Source organism: Macrobrachium rosenbergii, chromosome 24, assembly GCF_040412425.1.
Source record: "Macrobrachium rosenbergii isolate ZJJX-2024 chromosome 24, ASM4041242v1, whole genome shotgun sequence".
Lineage (NCBI taxonomy): Eukaryota > Metazoa > Arthropoda > Malacostraca > Decapoda > Palaemonidae > Macrobrachium > Macrobrachium rosenbergii.
This window is the reverse complement of record NC_089764.1, coordinates 505,266-521,313: the sequence shown is the minus strand read 5'-3', so window position 1 is coordinate 521,313 and position 16,048 is coordinate 505,266. Positions and strand designations below refer to the sequence as shown.

General features: G+C 34.5%; 1 protein-coding gene across 1 annotated transcript in view; it reads left to right on the top strand.

Moving 5' to 3' along the window:
• LOC136851718 (uncharacterized) overlaps positions 1-13,894 on the top strand; it is a 32,162-nt gene extending 18,268 nt beyond the window's left edge. Inside the window, exon 3 of the mRNA XM_067126061.1 lies at positions 13,799-13,894. Coding sequence (XP_066982162.1) covers positions 13,799-13,894 — 96 coding nt within the window. The remainder of the gene's footprint in view (positions 1-13,798) is intronic.
• The last annotated feature ends 2,154 nt before the right edge of the window (positions 13,895-16,048 follow it).

The window sequence follows — 16,048 nt, the reverse complement described above, 5'->3', positions numbered from 1 at the left end:
GTGTGTGTGTGTGTGTGTGTGTGTGTATGTATATGTATATGTATATGTATAAGTATATGTATATAAATTACCTTTGATTTTATTTTTATAAACCCATATAACAAAAGTAGTAATCTATCTACGGACTATCCACGAATAAAAACCTCTTTACATAACCCTACTTTCGTCACATATTTTTTGAAGTTTGAAAGGGAGGATGAATATTCATCATTGGTTTATTTTTTCCTCTCTCTCTCTCTCTCTCTCTCTCTCTCTCTCTCTCTCTCTCTCTCTCTCTCTCTCTCTCTCTCTCTCTCTCTCTCTCTCTCTCTTTTATGTTATGATGATATGATATCCAACTGGAAAAGTCCTCTATCTATACGTAACTAACAACATTATTTGTAAGATTTTCCATACCGACACATTATCTTGGAATGCATTAGTCATTATTTTTCTGAAAATACACATGTAAATAAATAAATAAATAAATAAATAAATAAATAAATAAATAAATAAATAAATAAATAAATAATTTAATTAATTAAATAATAAATAGAGAGATAAGCCTACATCCACAAATAAGTAAACAAATAAAATAACAATAAAACAGGACTTCTCATCACAGATCCAACGGATTTCGGGGACTTACGAAAACGAAGAAACGAACTCCTCTGCAATGCAATGTCTCCCTTCATGTAACACTGTGTAAAAGATGTGATTACCTTTCACGTCAACCGTCGAATTTTTATATTGAGAATTTTTCAAAATGGAATGGTCTTCGGATCGTCTTCACCTACATTTTGGAACACTTATCCTCGGATGGATGTCGTTGGTTTCTTCTTTATTCTTTTCCTTCTATTTCCTTTGGGTCTGTGATGACGAGTCCTGTTTTATTGTTATTCTATCTATTTACTTTTTTGTAGATGCATGCTTATCTATCTATGTATTACTTAATTAATTAAATTATTTAGTTATTTATTTATTTATTTACTTACGTATTATCAGAAAAAATAATGACATGCATTCCATCATTATATGTCGGTTTAGGAAACTCTCATATAAATGATCTTGGTAGTTATATATAGACTGATGACATTTCCAGTTGGATATCATAACATAAGAGAGAGAGAGAGAGAGAGAGAGAGAGAGAGAGAGAGAGAGAGAGAGAGAGAGAGAGAGAGAGAGAAAAGTCATCCGATAATAAAAATCCATCTTCCCTTTCAAACTTCAAAATATATGTGTCGAAAGTAAGATTATGGAAAGAGGATTTTATTGGTGTATAGTCCGAAAATGGATCACTACTTTTGTTTATTACATGCTTTTATTTAACTTGACTTCTGCGCCTGTCCGTCTGTCTGTCGTCAAATCTTGTAACTCAATTTTCGACCTGTTCCCTTCATCCGATAGACTTGAAATTTTGTATGGTTACTCAATCCCGGTGACAATACAATCTTACATGATCAGTAGGTCAGCAGTGAGCTCTAGTGACCCTATAGTGACCTCTCCCAGTATCTCAGGATTTGTATGAAACTCTTCAGATTTTTCACAACTTCTCTGACTCGGCAGAATCTATCTTCTGTATAACTCCTCTCCGTTCCCTCTTCCATCGCTCTCCCCCTTCCCTTTCCATCCCCCTACCCAACCCCTCCCCCTTCTGAAGCACATAATCCATTGTTAATGTAGCTGTCCTCCCCTCCCATTCCCTCTTCCATTCTTTCCCCCTCCCCTCCCCATCCCCTCTCCTCCCCTCACTCTTCCCCCTCCCCTTCTGGAGAACATGGTCAAGTGTTAATTTAGCTATGTCCTCCCCATCCCATTCGCTCTTCCCTTCCCCTCCCTACACTCTTTCCCCTCTCCTTCCCCATCCCTCCCCATTCCCCCTCCTCTCCCCTCCCCTCCCCTTCTCCTCCCATCCCCTCTCTTCCCCTTCCCCTCCCCCCTTCTGGAGCACACGATCAAGTGTTAATTTAGCTGTGTCCTCCCCTTCCCTTCCCTCTTCCATCCCCTTCCACTTCCCCTCCCCACCACTCCCACTTCCCCTCCCCTCCCCATCCACTCTCTTTCCATCCTCTACCCCTTCCTCCTCCACCTCTCCCCTTCTCTTTTCCCTCCACCCCCTCCCATTTTCCTTTCCTCGCCCTACTGCCTCCCCTCCCCTCCCCTCCCCCCTTACCCTTTCCTCTCTCGTCCTTTCTCCTTCCTTTCCCCTCCCCTCGCCTTCAATCTTCCCTCCCTCTTCCCCTCAGCTTCCCCTTTCCCTCATCTTCCATCTTCCATCCCTCTTCTCCCTCCCCTTCCCCCTCCCCTCCCATTTCCCCTTCACCTCACCTTCTTACTCCCCCTCCCCTTCCCTCTTCCCTCCCTTCCCCATTCCCCCTCCCCTTCCCCCTTCCCTCACCTCTTCCCAGTCAACGGATATCAGTTTAGTTAACTACAATCATAGATCGGTTCCAATTTCTGTTAAAACTAAAAAGTGTAAAAGAAAAAAATTTAAACATGCTTTTATTAAAATGCACTAAAAAGCAAAAAAAAAAAAAAAAATAATAAAATAAATAAATAATAATTTTTTGAGAGACACCAGGATTTCCTTACAATTAATCAAGTCTACAAAAATAAAAGCGTGGGCCCCAAACATTGGAAGGAAATGCTACAAGAAAAGAAATATATATATTTTTTTTTCATTTCTGTAGCAATTCCTTCCATGTTTGGGACCCACGATTTAAATTTTTGTAGACATGATTAATTGTGAGAAAATCCTGTTGCGTCTCAAAAAATTATTTTATGACTTTTTAGCGCATTTTAATAAAAGCATCTTTAATAAAAAATTTTATATTTTGTATATAAAAGTAAAATCGTGGAGTTCTAGCTGTCAAATCGAATCATGGCTTTTATTTTTATTTCCTTATATACAGTATATAAATGTTTGATCAACAATAAAGTAAGTTTTAACTTGATAATAATATTATAGAGAAGAAAACTGTAAGAATATTATCGAAATATACGACTACCAATTCCGTTGTCAAAAGCAGAAACCTACAAACATACATAGAGATGCCAAAGGGCTGAAAATAAATATCTCTCTCTCTCTCTCTCTCTCTCTCTCTCTCTCTCTCTCTCTCTCTCTCTCTCTCTCTCTCTCTCTTATTATACCATTGTTATTAACCTTAATTGCGAAATTGAGAAAAGCAAATAAAAAGATAAAAAAATTGATCAACGAGTATTTTTTCCAAAGGACCTATTAGAACCCTACCATGCATGTCTCTCTCTCTTTTTTTTTTAATAAGGAAGGTGAAAAAGAAAGTGATTTAATGCCTTTATCTAAATTAGGTTCCGAAATTAGAAAAGGAAAAGAATGGGGGCTGGGTAGTTGTTTTATGCAATCAAAAGCTATGTCTATAAAGTTTAACAATTTTAAACTCTTTTGGACTTGCATGGCAATTTCAACAAAACGTCACTTTGGATAGATAACAAGGTTATTTGTGCTTTATTACACGAAAATGACCATTAAGTAAACTGATCATGAGTATACAAGAGACCTCAGACTATTATATTTTCCTGTGAAGAAAATTACTTTCAGAACGTAACAAGAAACAGTTAAATCCCTACTGAATAGCTATTAAGAAAATTGGTCTTATGTTAGAGATCTAGGTTTCCACTAGGGAAGCTATTGAGAAAAAATATTAAACTATCAGAATATTAAAATCTTAGAAACATATTTCTATCAAGCTGCTACTTCCTCCTTCCTAGCAAATATTACAAAGAGAAAAAAGAATTATTTGAATAATAGTAATAATTCGTGTCAAACTATATTTCAGATAGAAATAAAGGTACAGAGAAATATCTGCAACTTTTCATAATTCCTTTTTGAAATCAAGAGCAACAGTGAGATAAATCAGTCGTATAATTCAGGAAGGCATGGTCATCCATCAATTGCTTTTCTGACTGTTCAAAATATATCCAAGAATATATATAACTGCAGTAGTTAACTTATTATAATTCTACGAAAAAGATATATGGAATGTGACTTGGATCATAGCAACTATTTATTCTTCAGCGCTTACAGTGCGATGAGTGTTTCACTGAAACAATGAACATATACGCCTTAAATTAGCTTTGGGATAGCGATTAATATAGATAATTAAAATAGTGGTTATTTTCGATTGCATTGAATTGGGATTTAGGATCCTATTCATGATTTTAATCAATTGTTATCGGTATTAATTCCAACGTTCTTAGAATTAGTAAAAATTAAAAGTAAAGAAAAAGGATGAAGAAAGGAAGTATACATATATGCGTTATGATTTACGAGATATTTCAAAATCAAGTTAATGTGTAATATGCTTTCCGTCCTTTTTTTGTGTCTGTTGTTGTTTTGAAATAAAACCCTATAAATCTTGAACGGTAATGCCTCCATATCTCATGAGATTTTTGAAGCTTAGTTTTTTATCGTCAGAGCAAAATATGGACTGTTTCTATCTCCCGAAATCCTAAGGAAGTCACAAGGAGAGTACGTCTCAACATCAGAAATGTTTAAAAAGGCTTAACAGCAATGCAAAACTGTGCCGCAAAATAAAATATTTAGTATTTTGAAAGCAGTGGACAACAGCACAGTAAATGAATCAAAGAGTTCGTAGTAAGGCATTAATTGACTTGTTTTCGACAGAATTTCAAAATTGTAGGAAATTTGCTAAAACATGCAGGTTTTCAGTAATTGTGTTATACTTCAGCTTCATTGGCTCACTCATTTTCTGAATGAATTTTTGCTCAGAAATCATAATCAGACTAAATATTTGGTTTCTGTAAACACATACATACAAGGATAGATGCAAATATAATTACATTAAGTTTTGAGTTACCTCATTTTGAAACCAATATATAAATGTTTATATTATTTGAAAGAGCAGGGAACAATGACCATACAACGTATTTACTGTAAATTCCAGGCCGGGAAAGAGGCTGGGCCTTTTCTCAGAAAAACGGCCTATAATTCAGCTTGATATTGAATAATGTCTTATGGAGCCTCTCCCCAGATTTAAGAGCAAAACTCCATACAAGGACAGCTGGGACCCACAGACATGAAAATCACGACGAACTTCCCAGAAATATACTTAGCCAAGCCCTTAATATGATCTTTCAGTATGTTCGTGAATATTTCGAAGGTCGAAACGCTAATAGAACTGTAGGACTAATTTTGCTAATTATCATGAATTATTCTGATGGTTTGAGTGTTAATGAAAAAATAAATTAATCTGCCAAAGCGTCAAACTTCTGAAGACGGCCTATAGGGAAAAGATAATGGTTTGAGAACAGTAGAATAGAAAGGTCAGATGAGCATTTGAGAAACACAAAGGGAAAAAAAGCAAGGGACAAAGAGAAAAATAGAGGACTTTGGGCCATCATTATTGAAAAATGTTGCAAAGCTGACTTCAACAGCAACAGAAGTTTGATGAAGAAAATTTAAAATGGTGTCACAGAAATAATGACAGAAGCCATAAACAGAGACCTGCGTTAATAGATTAATGATTTAGCTTCTGTTATAAGACTTTGAAATATTAAGAACAATTCTATATGTTAGTTAGTTTTCAAGAAAGTTGGAGTTAAATGTGGAAATTTCTTTATCGAATACAAATAAAAATATCGAATCTCTGAAATATCTTAAAACCATTTAGAGGCGTTTATGAATTTGAATCTGCTAATTACATATGCATAGATAAAAAAGGAGAAGCGTCTAAAATGAATTTCTAGACAACGAATTTATGAAGGATCTTTGAACTCACGATCAGCTACAAGGGGTCGTCCATGTCATATACGTAGATCCAGATATGCCAGAGCGTAAGTTGCCGATGTTTATCCTATTTATTCTCAGGGACGAATGTCTAAAACCCTGTGAATGAGCCCAAATGTAAGGGTATGGAATCTTGTTTAGAGATATAGTAAGGGACTGGTGTAAGATGCATTAACGCTGCTTGTACTTATCAATTGTCTTCCAGTATTTACCTAGATAATATCACGAATGTGTGAGGAACTTTCATTATACATGATCCTGGTCGAATATCTAAGCACTGTTAACTAAATCAAGGACACTGTTGAATTTCCATTAATAAATTTTTATTGCCTATATTCTTGTCATAATGTAAGGCCTTAATAAGACCCTTTAGAATTAATTGCAAAAGTAATGAAACACACTTTAGAAAGAAATTATGAAAATTCAGTTAGATTTCTATTCTTCATTCATATATATATATATATATATATATATATATATATATATATATATATATATATATATATATATATATATATATATATATATATATTTATATCAAATCATCGTTAACTCTTCTTAACTCCTCAGTCAAGCTATATTAGCTACGAAATACAACTTTTATAAAGTCATTTTAATGAAAGCTACGAACTGATTTTTTACGAGCCATTATTATCCCTATCCTCCTTCCTTCCCTTCCCGCATTGCAAACCTCATCTGGTGGATATTGGTGCTTTAAATCAACAACTTTTCCCTTATGAGGAAGCAGAGTATGAAGGCCTAAATGTACGACCTAAGGAAGTAGTTTTTGGGTACCACTCTAACCGACCAATATCGCTTAATAGGATGTGTTTTTGGAATATCGGAGTCATTAGGAAATAGCGCCACTTTTAAAAAGAGCAAAGGATTTAATAAGCGTTACTTAAAGAACGCCTGTTTATCGCGCCATTGCTACTAATACAGTTCACTGCAACATTAAAAGGCCATATTTTCCCATTTTAGTCCTGGGGAATTGTTCCTTCCCAGAATTGCCTCGGTGGTGCTCCAGCTCATCTTCAGACGAAAACTGTACTTCACTGACTGGCCTGTTTTTTTTTTTTTTTTTTTTTTGGGGAGGCTGATTAGAGATTGTTATTGTGGCCATTTACTGCTGATTGTGTACGTTATTAGCAAGCAGAGGTTTGAAATGTCTATCATTCCCAGCTAATGTTCTTTGTAATTTGGACCGAAGTTAAGGAAAGGCCAATCTTGCACTTCAAGAGTGAAAAATTCCTTTCATTTTCAGAATTTCAATAAACGGCTGTAGTAACCAGACAAAATAAAACAGAAGTTTTCCGACTGTGTGCTGGCTAACACAATAAAGCTAATACTCCCTAGTTATACGTTGTTCTTTTTACGAACATGCTGTTTTGGGAGACTCCATGTTTTTGATGGTTCGCAATGCAACCAATATAACAGTGATGGAATAGTCCTTTTGGGTCTTTGCTAACGTTTTTTGTGTTATAGAATCAAATGGTTCGAAGACTGTGCACAAGAATTTAAAGCAATTTTATAACAAAGTGTTTGAAGGATACCCGGCCTACTCTCCGACGCTCTGAGATTACTAAAGAACTAACCATTAATGTTTTGGTTCCATAAAACACAAAACATACATCATATTTTCATTAAGTCAGTTTACAGAACCAACATTCATAGGCCCCACATGCAAATTCATGGGATACATATTGAATCTTCTCGCAACATTGGTGGGAATAACATTTACAAGCAGTCGCTTTTAGAGAAAGGAGGTTCAGGAGTATTTATATGAAAGCGTATTCGAAAATAGCCACATCGTTGGCAACATCTATGAAATGCTGCAGATCAAACGATTCCCTTCGAGAGTTACAGTGCATTATTGGCGGTATTGGTCCCTGAAATCTACTCCGAAATTATGATACGAAATTGGTCCATATCGTCCTAATCACTGCAGTGAATGCATGTCATTTGGAAGATGTGGCACATTTGACCAATTGAGAAGACTTGTATAAATGCTTATTTAGATACACGTATTCTTTGAGTATTTAATGTGTATGTTATATTTACTTAATACAGTTTCCTGCTAATATTATAGTATTCGGTAAATCTCAAAGCTTATCACTATCACCATCATTTCAAACCGCAATGCATTAAACAAAGTCATATTCATGAACTTTATTTGATATTTCCCTGATTTTCACCTAATATAATTTCTTATACTGTTTTGCTTCTGTATGCACTCATCCAATGGGATCGACAACTAATCTAGGTCACAACGCCAACGTCCTTTCTCCACCAAATGGAGAATACGCGCAATCATTTTTGCATAAGTTCGCGATATATAGCATTCTGGGACCACTTATGTACCTAATTTTAGAAAAGAAATATGACTGTTGCGCGACAATACGTTAAAATTGACAAGCATTTCATTTTAATTCAACAAAATAGAAGCAAAATCCATAATTCGACAACAACAGAAGCAAAGTTCTGAAGAATCTTTCTTATTATTAACTTTGTGGCCCTCCACATTATTGCAGATTTTTAAAATTATTAATTTGAAAATAGCCGGGTTACCATCTCACCATTCTGTGTTGATTAATGAGTCCTCAAACAAAATACATTATCCTGAAAATGACGCTCCTTGAAAACTTCAGTTGTTATGCGGTTTATTGTCACAGGTATCCAAGGCTTTTACTGGCTTTGGATATAGATTTGTCATTCCTTCTCTTACGAGAAACTTAATATTAAATGGTTTCAACAAGAGTTTAAAAGCAGTTTTAACATTTTCGTGAAGGCGTTTTTCCAGGGCTTGCCACTCGCTCTATATTTTTCAGTTTTTCGTATGAGCAAGAACCCGTACAGATAAGTGCTTTACTAATTCGCCAAGAAAAATGGGAAGCATAAAAGTATTTATTCTTTGGCTAGAAAGGAATCTGAAGTTTGTTTTAATAGGTATCGGAATTATTTGCACAGCTTCAGGGAATTAAGTAATTATGAAAATCTATTAGGGAAATTTTAACAGCAAAGAGTATACTTAGTTACTTTTTATGATTAACACTGAGGTTAGTCTGTCCTAATGCACGTAATTCGCAATATATTGGAATTCTGTACTTGCTTTGATCATAACAACCCAAAACATAGATATTACATCTAAAATACTCCGACCATTACCTTAGGAGGAAAAGGAACACTTCTTTCCGTTAGTGCCCTGTAGTATGGAATTAAAGCCTTAATAGAATTAAGAGTGAGGCAATATACTAGCGGTTCAACTTAAATAAGTTTCTACCATGGTGTTAATGAACACCTGTCTCGTAAAAGAGATACGAAAAATATTCCATGGTTCAGTTTTGAGCATCTAATATGGACTGAGGGTTTAATCTACGTGCATCAGGACGTTCGGGGAGACAATACGTGATTTTACAAAGATTGACTTTGTTAAACTTAGACGTCCATGCGAGGACATCAAGACAGACTTTGAATGAGTTCGCCCCTTCAAATAAGTTCTCTCTCTCTCTCTCTCTCTCTCTCTCTCTCTCTCTCTCTCTCTCTCTCTCTCTCTCTCTCTCTCTCTCTCTGTCACCAAATACAAATCACAATATACGGTCCGTGCAGAATACGCCTTGCCATGTGAGAATGTCTTGTTTTTTATGTCGGGGCTTCTGTCTGAAGATACGTTCCACAAAGCCTCCTTTCAGCGTTGATATCCAACAGAACTATGATGAAGGAGAATCATAAATCATCATTAGTTTCTGCCTCTGGTTACTCATGCTTCTTTCCTTCGCCCATTGTCTTTACGTTTTCCTGGGAGAAGCGCAGTGCTACACTTCAACTTTTTTTTTTTATTATCACTGTCACTCAATCTTCTTCATTTCATTCGATTCTTTTATTGCCGTTTTCTTTTCTTATGAAGAATATTTGTTGTCCGTTTAGCTTGTATTAATTGTTTTACATATTTATTCAGATATTCCTGGATCAATGCAACTGGAACTTGCTAAGATCAGAAGATTTATTTATAAAAACTGTCTCAGTCATATGACTCAATATCGACACCTGAGGAAATAAACGAAACCGAATATTAATCAAAAGGGTGTGGGCAGAATCTTTGGTGCCTCAGATGTATCATGGCACTGCAGACTGCATTTTCACTATGAAACTCCAATTTCTGTCAGAAATTGCGCTTTTCCTCGTGTATCGTCCATCATCTAACTACGCCACGAAGGATCTCAACGATTATTTCTTCATGTAATTTATTGGCGACAACATCAGCCACATAATTCAGTTTTTTTATGAAGTAATGCTGTGGGAAGACCATCTTAGGAGGATGATTGATATTAGTAAACCAACTGCGATTCGTTTCAGTCATCTGAACACAGCCCGTTAACGGAATTCAAGCAAACTGGCATTTGGTCATTATTTAAAATTTGTAAATGGGAATGAGGAAAGTTTTTGCCATATTGCTACGATAATTAAAAATAACACCAGTCCAAGTATATTCATAAATTTAGACTCAACCATTTTTGCTGGCATTGAAAGTATTTAGATTTTTCTTATTTGAAGATGTATGCTGTAGGTATATGTTGTAGCCGGTGAATCATGTAATGCTTGGAAAGAACTTGACCGATGTCATGATCTCCTTTAGAGCTAATATTTTTATAAAAGGTTTATATATATATGTATATATATATATATATATATATATATATATATATATATATATATATATATATATATATATATATATATATATACCCAGCGCTGCCCGAAAAAATTCTGAATGACATTCGGCAAACTATCTCTCTCTATCCCCCGCTTTCTCCTCCCTAACACCCCCAAGTTTACCTGTCATTTCTTCTGACAGTTCATCGAAACTGCCGTTAAAACTTACGTTTAGACAACAGTTTGTGGGCGGAGACAGTCCACTCACCAGAACGGATGAACAGATGGTATTACCTAAACATCTTCCCACTGACTGACATGTAATTGCACGTGTGGACAGGTTAGCGCCAATTCCATGAGAGTTTGCCGCTGTATTTCAATAGAAATCTAAAACAATATTTCCATGTGATACAGACAATTTGGTACAGGACTCAGCCAATGATGTCTTTTTATGATATTTGTTGCTATAATGAAAGTAAACTTCACTGTCCAATTCATAAAAATTAAACCAATCCCTCAGTTCTAATTTAAACTCATTCATTATTATTGTATGAGAATAGACATCTTTTTTGTTAAGAAATATGTAGTTTATACTACTATGCCTTTTTACTTCTTTCCTATTATCAAGTGAATTGCTGCAATAATTAGCCTTCCACCCCTCATCATCTTGAGAAAAAACGTGACAAAACACTTTCTTAAATGGATAATTTCTTCTTGTGATACTTATTTTTTATATTGGTTTTATGGACTTTTTAACGTAACATAATAAATTATAACTCATTATCTTTGCAATGACATCATACTCCTTAACGCAGAATTGTGTATGAATTTACATGTACAGCAACTTGTACAATAACCTAATCATGAATCAAAAAAATCCTTCCCTTCTTAAATCCCTATTTGCATCTAATACATTTACCCTCCAAGTGCCTTCCAAAAAAAAGATTTCCAAATGTAATGATCTACATTCCTGTAAAGTTTTAATCTAGAATTCTCAGTCATTTCTTCCAGGTAATCAGTACCGAGCAACGTGAAAAGAAATTCATCTTCCGTATGCAGTGAAGCTTTTTGCCAATTTGTACGATAATAAATTCCAACTGTCAACCACTGGAGTGTCCAAGGTGATATTTCGATTATTCCAGCACTGCCAACGTGTTGTTCTTCCTACCTGATGTTGGTCATCATGTAATAAATGATGTAGGATCGTGTGTAGGACCACTACATTGTTAACATGGCAGAGGTGGGTTGATATCAATTCTAATTGCAAATACCAGAGTTCGACAGTGATTTGTAGGTGGGAGTCGGTATCAACTTATACCTCACTTGTTGGCTGTATGGATAAATGTGTGTCACTGTAATCCTGAGTTCTTGCCCCATGTGGTTTGAGCCCACAAGACAATGAACTTATTATCAACTCAAAAATTCCCCTTCAGGTAACATATAGTAAAATATATTATTTCTGAGGTAGAGCAAATTGAATATTAAAGGACGTTTGTAGCTTAATGCTGTTATATGAATCACGGTGATGTGATAAAATTCATTCATAATTTGGCTGCGTACGAAAAACGCACTACATGGTTAACATGGCAGAGGTAGGTTGATATCGATTCGAATTACAAGTACCTGAGTTCAACAGTGATTTGTAGGTGGGAGTCGGTATCAACTTATACCTCACTTGTTGGCCATGTGGTTAAATGCTCGTCACCATAGTCCTGAGTTCTTGTCCTCCTTGGTTAGAACCCATGAAACAACGAACTTATTATCAACTAAAAAATTCCCTTTTGGGTAACATATATGAAAATATATTATATCCGAGGTAGAGCGAACCGGATATTAAAGGTCGTTTGTAGCTTAATGCTTGTATATGAATCACGGTGATGTGATAAAATTCATTCATAATATGGCTGCATGCAACAAATGCACTGCGTGGTTAACATGGAAGTGGTGGGTTGATATTGATTCTAATTACAAATACCTGAGTTCGAAAGTGATTTGTAGGTGGGAGTTGGTGTCAACTTATAACTCATTTGTTGGCCGTGTGGTCAAATGTGTGTCACTGTAGTCTTAAGTTCTTGTCCTCCTTGGTTCGAACCCACGAGACGACGAACTTATTATCAACTAAAAAATTCCCCTTTAGGTAACATATATTAAAATATATTATTTCTGAGGTAGAGAAAATCGAATATTAAAGGACGTTTGTAGCTTAATGCTTGTATATGAATCATGGTGATGTGGTGAAACTCATACACACACATACACACACACACACACACACACACATATATATATATATATATATATATATATATATATATATATATATATATATATATATATATATATATATATATATATATATATATAATCAGAATACTACAAACGTCCTTTAATATCAATTCACTCTGCCTATATATTTTCATATATGTTACTGAAGGAATTTTAGTTGATAATATATGGGGACGGTGAACTTATTATCAACTAAAAATTCCCTTCGTAACATATATGAAAATATATTACTTCGGGGCAGAGTGAATTGGATATTAAAGGACGTTTGTAGCTTTCTGATTGTATATGAATCACGGCGATGTGATAAATAGTCATATATATATATATATATATATATATATATATATATATATATATATATATATATATATATATATATATATATATATATATATATATATATATATATATATATATATATATATATATATATATATATATATATATATATATATATATATATATATATATATATATATATATATATATATATATATATATATATATATATATATATATATATATATATATATATATATATATATATATACGATGAAGCAGATAAAGGGCAGGAATACGATGCCTTTATCTGCTTCATCATATGAATGATATGTATGTCTGATCTGTTTTTATATATATATATATATATATATATATATATGTATATATATATATATATATATATATATATATATATATATATATATATATATATATATATATATATATATATATATATATATATATATATATATATATATATATATATATATATATATATATATATATATATATATATATATGTATGTATGCATGTGCATATTGTAAATATTTTCAATAGGAGTTCGACCTCCCTTCCCTGATTTAATCGAAATACAAAAAAAGCTCTCTCTTTGTTAAAGTAAGAGGGCATACCATGTAGGGAAGCAGGTGAGCAGGAGTTGTTGTGACCAAATCCCAACCATCAAAAGGGGTAGGAATTTTAGTTGAGAGGCATATCAAAGAGGAAAGGTTCTGCTGGGACCAACCTTAGCTAGATTGTACCTTGAGCTCAATTTTCTATGACCTTTGTACTGGCGAGTTTTTGTCATTCTACAGACGATACCTGCACCCTCACCAAGTTGGCTTGTGGAAGGAGCCGATACCAGTGATGACCCAAGCTCCCCAAAGCTTCAAAGATCAGACACAGAGTAAAGTCCAACTGAACCAGATACGTTTCTGGCTGCCCACTTAACCTTTGTTTCAGTCTCGAATTTGGGAAAAGAATTGCATCCCAACGAGGCAAGGACTTTTGATGCAATTGATCACTGCATTATCTATTCCAGCGGTAAGTCCGAAGGTAACAGTTACCACCAGTTCTCTTTCCCTTCAACTTAAACTCTCATTTTCGTGTTTCAAGTTTCCCTCTCTTAACATTCATTGACTAAGCAAATCCTAGCAAAACCATATCCCATTTATGAAGTCAAATATATTAAGTACACTTGTTGCCTAGCGGAATTGCATAATTATCCTCCATGGTGTTAAAGTAATATTCTTGATCTAAGATTCATCTCTTGCAGTCAGTTAATGACAAGTGAGAGTTTTTTTGATACTAGAATGTTATCTGGATATGTCTCTTCCAGAATTGTGCATGCCTTGGACCTGGCCACCCTCTTGTTTTGAGAAGAATTGGCATCCTTGATACCAGGATCCTCAATTCATGCACTTGCAGTTGCCTTTTAGACACATCACAAGAAACCCTGAGCCGTTGCGTTATTCACCCCTTTATGTTGAAATGCTTTGTGTCCAAAGTGGGATGAAGTTGGAGCTGTTGTTAGCTCCCGTAAGAAATCAGTTAATATTTTGCTTTGTTGAACTAGTTGTTTGACTACTATTGTTGATTTAGTTCATGTGTTCAGAATAAATCACTATATTCAGTAATCTAGTCTCAACTGGTGACCAAATCTAGTTATGTTAAATTATCTGTCTTTTTTTTAGGTAACTTTCAGCCTTAATTGATAGGATTAAGTGGGTCCTAGGTTAAGCAAGGCAATAATTAAAAAATTAATAATTAAACTCATCAGCCAAATAACCCACGTAACAATATATATACGAATAAGACTTACCATACCCTTGAATTCATGTACTGCCCACTCACTTTTCCACTTATGTACGGTTGTATGTATCTTTCCCGTCAAACTTAGTTATAAGTTACGTCATTCACGTCACATTCACCGTTTTTTACCGTAGGAATTAAATCAAGCACATGCTTTGAACGAAGCAGGTTACTCAGTTAAAGCTGTGCCAATGTGCAGTTAGTAGTGTTATGCTGTCACTGTCTTAAAGAGTTATGCTTTTTATTGTTTAACGAAACGCTGTTGATTTCAATGTACTATGTTTTAATTGATATTTTTTTATATTTGATTTGACTTCTTGCTATCTTTTTCAAACGGTTAAATTCTGTTCTCTGAACACCTATAACTCAAGTGATTTCTGGTCTGGTTAAAGTCAAAAGAATGAATGCATATATGAACGTGGACAATAATGATGATATCTATCGGACATTGATAAAAGATGAAATTCCTACAAAACAGAAAAGCAATGTCAAGCTTCATTTATTGTTAATCTATTGATGCTCTCCTGAAAATCTGAGGACATTACTGTCCTCCCTTCAGTCCAAATTCTATGTTACTTTACCATCCAATTTCCAGCCACCGGATTATAACATTACTCTTTTACATTTAATGAAAACTAAATGCAACGCATGAGAAAACTATCGTGATTTTCAAAGACTTGATAGAGATCAATTCTGCCAGTTGCGGCTTCACAGATCCATTCAAAATATGTGGATTACTTTTCATGATATCTGGAATATGCTATTCATTGAAAGGAATTTGGAATGTAAGAACTGAAGAGGCGCTTCGAGCAAAACTCACATATAGATTAATGGGAATATTTTCTTTCGGTTGAAGACAATTGTTCCATTATTAAATTTTAGAAATAGGTTAATAAGGTTACGTTTCTTTTTATTTTATCGTTGTTTCCATTTTGAGAAAAGTTGGTATATGTATTGGGAACATGTCACTGGTTTAAAAAAGAGATATAAGGATTTACATGGAAAATGAAGTATAAAACTTAGATGGATGCAACCGCTGATTAACTGGCAAATCCTGTTATTTCAACAAGACTCTTCATTTATCACTTTTTATGCGCGCGACCGAGTTCGGATGCGATTCATCAATCATAATTAATGGATGTGCCTTCTCTGTGCCTGACCTTAATGAGGTAAATATTAGTGCCCCCGAACTCGGAAGAGATACTCTCTCTCTCTCTCTCTCTCTCTCTCTCTCTCTCTCTCTCTCTCTCTCT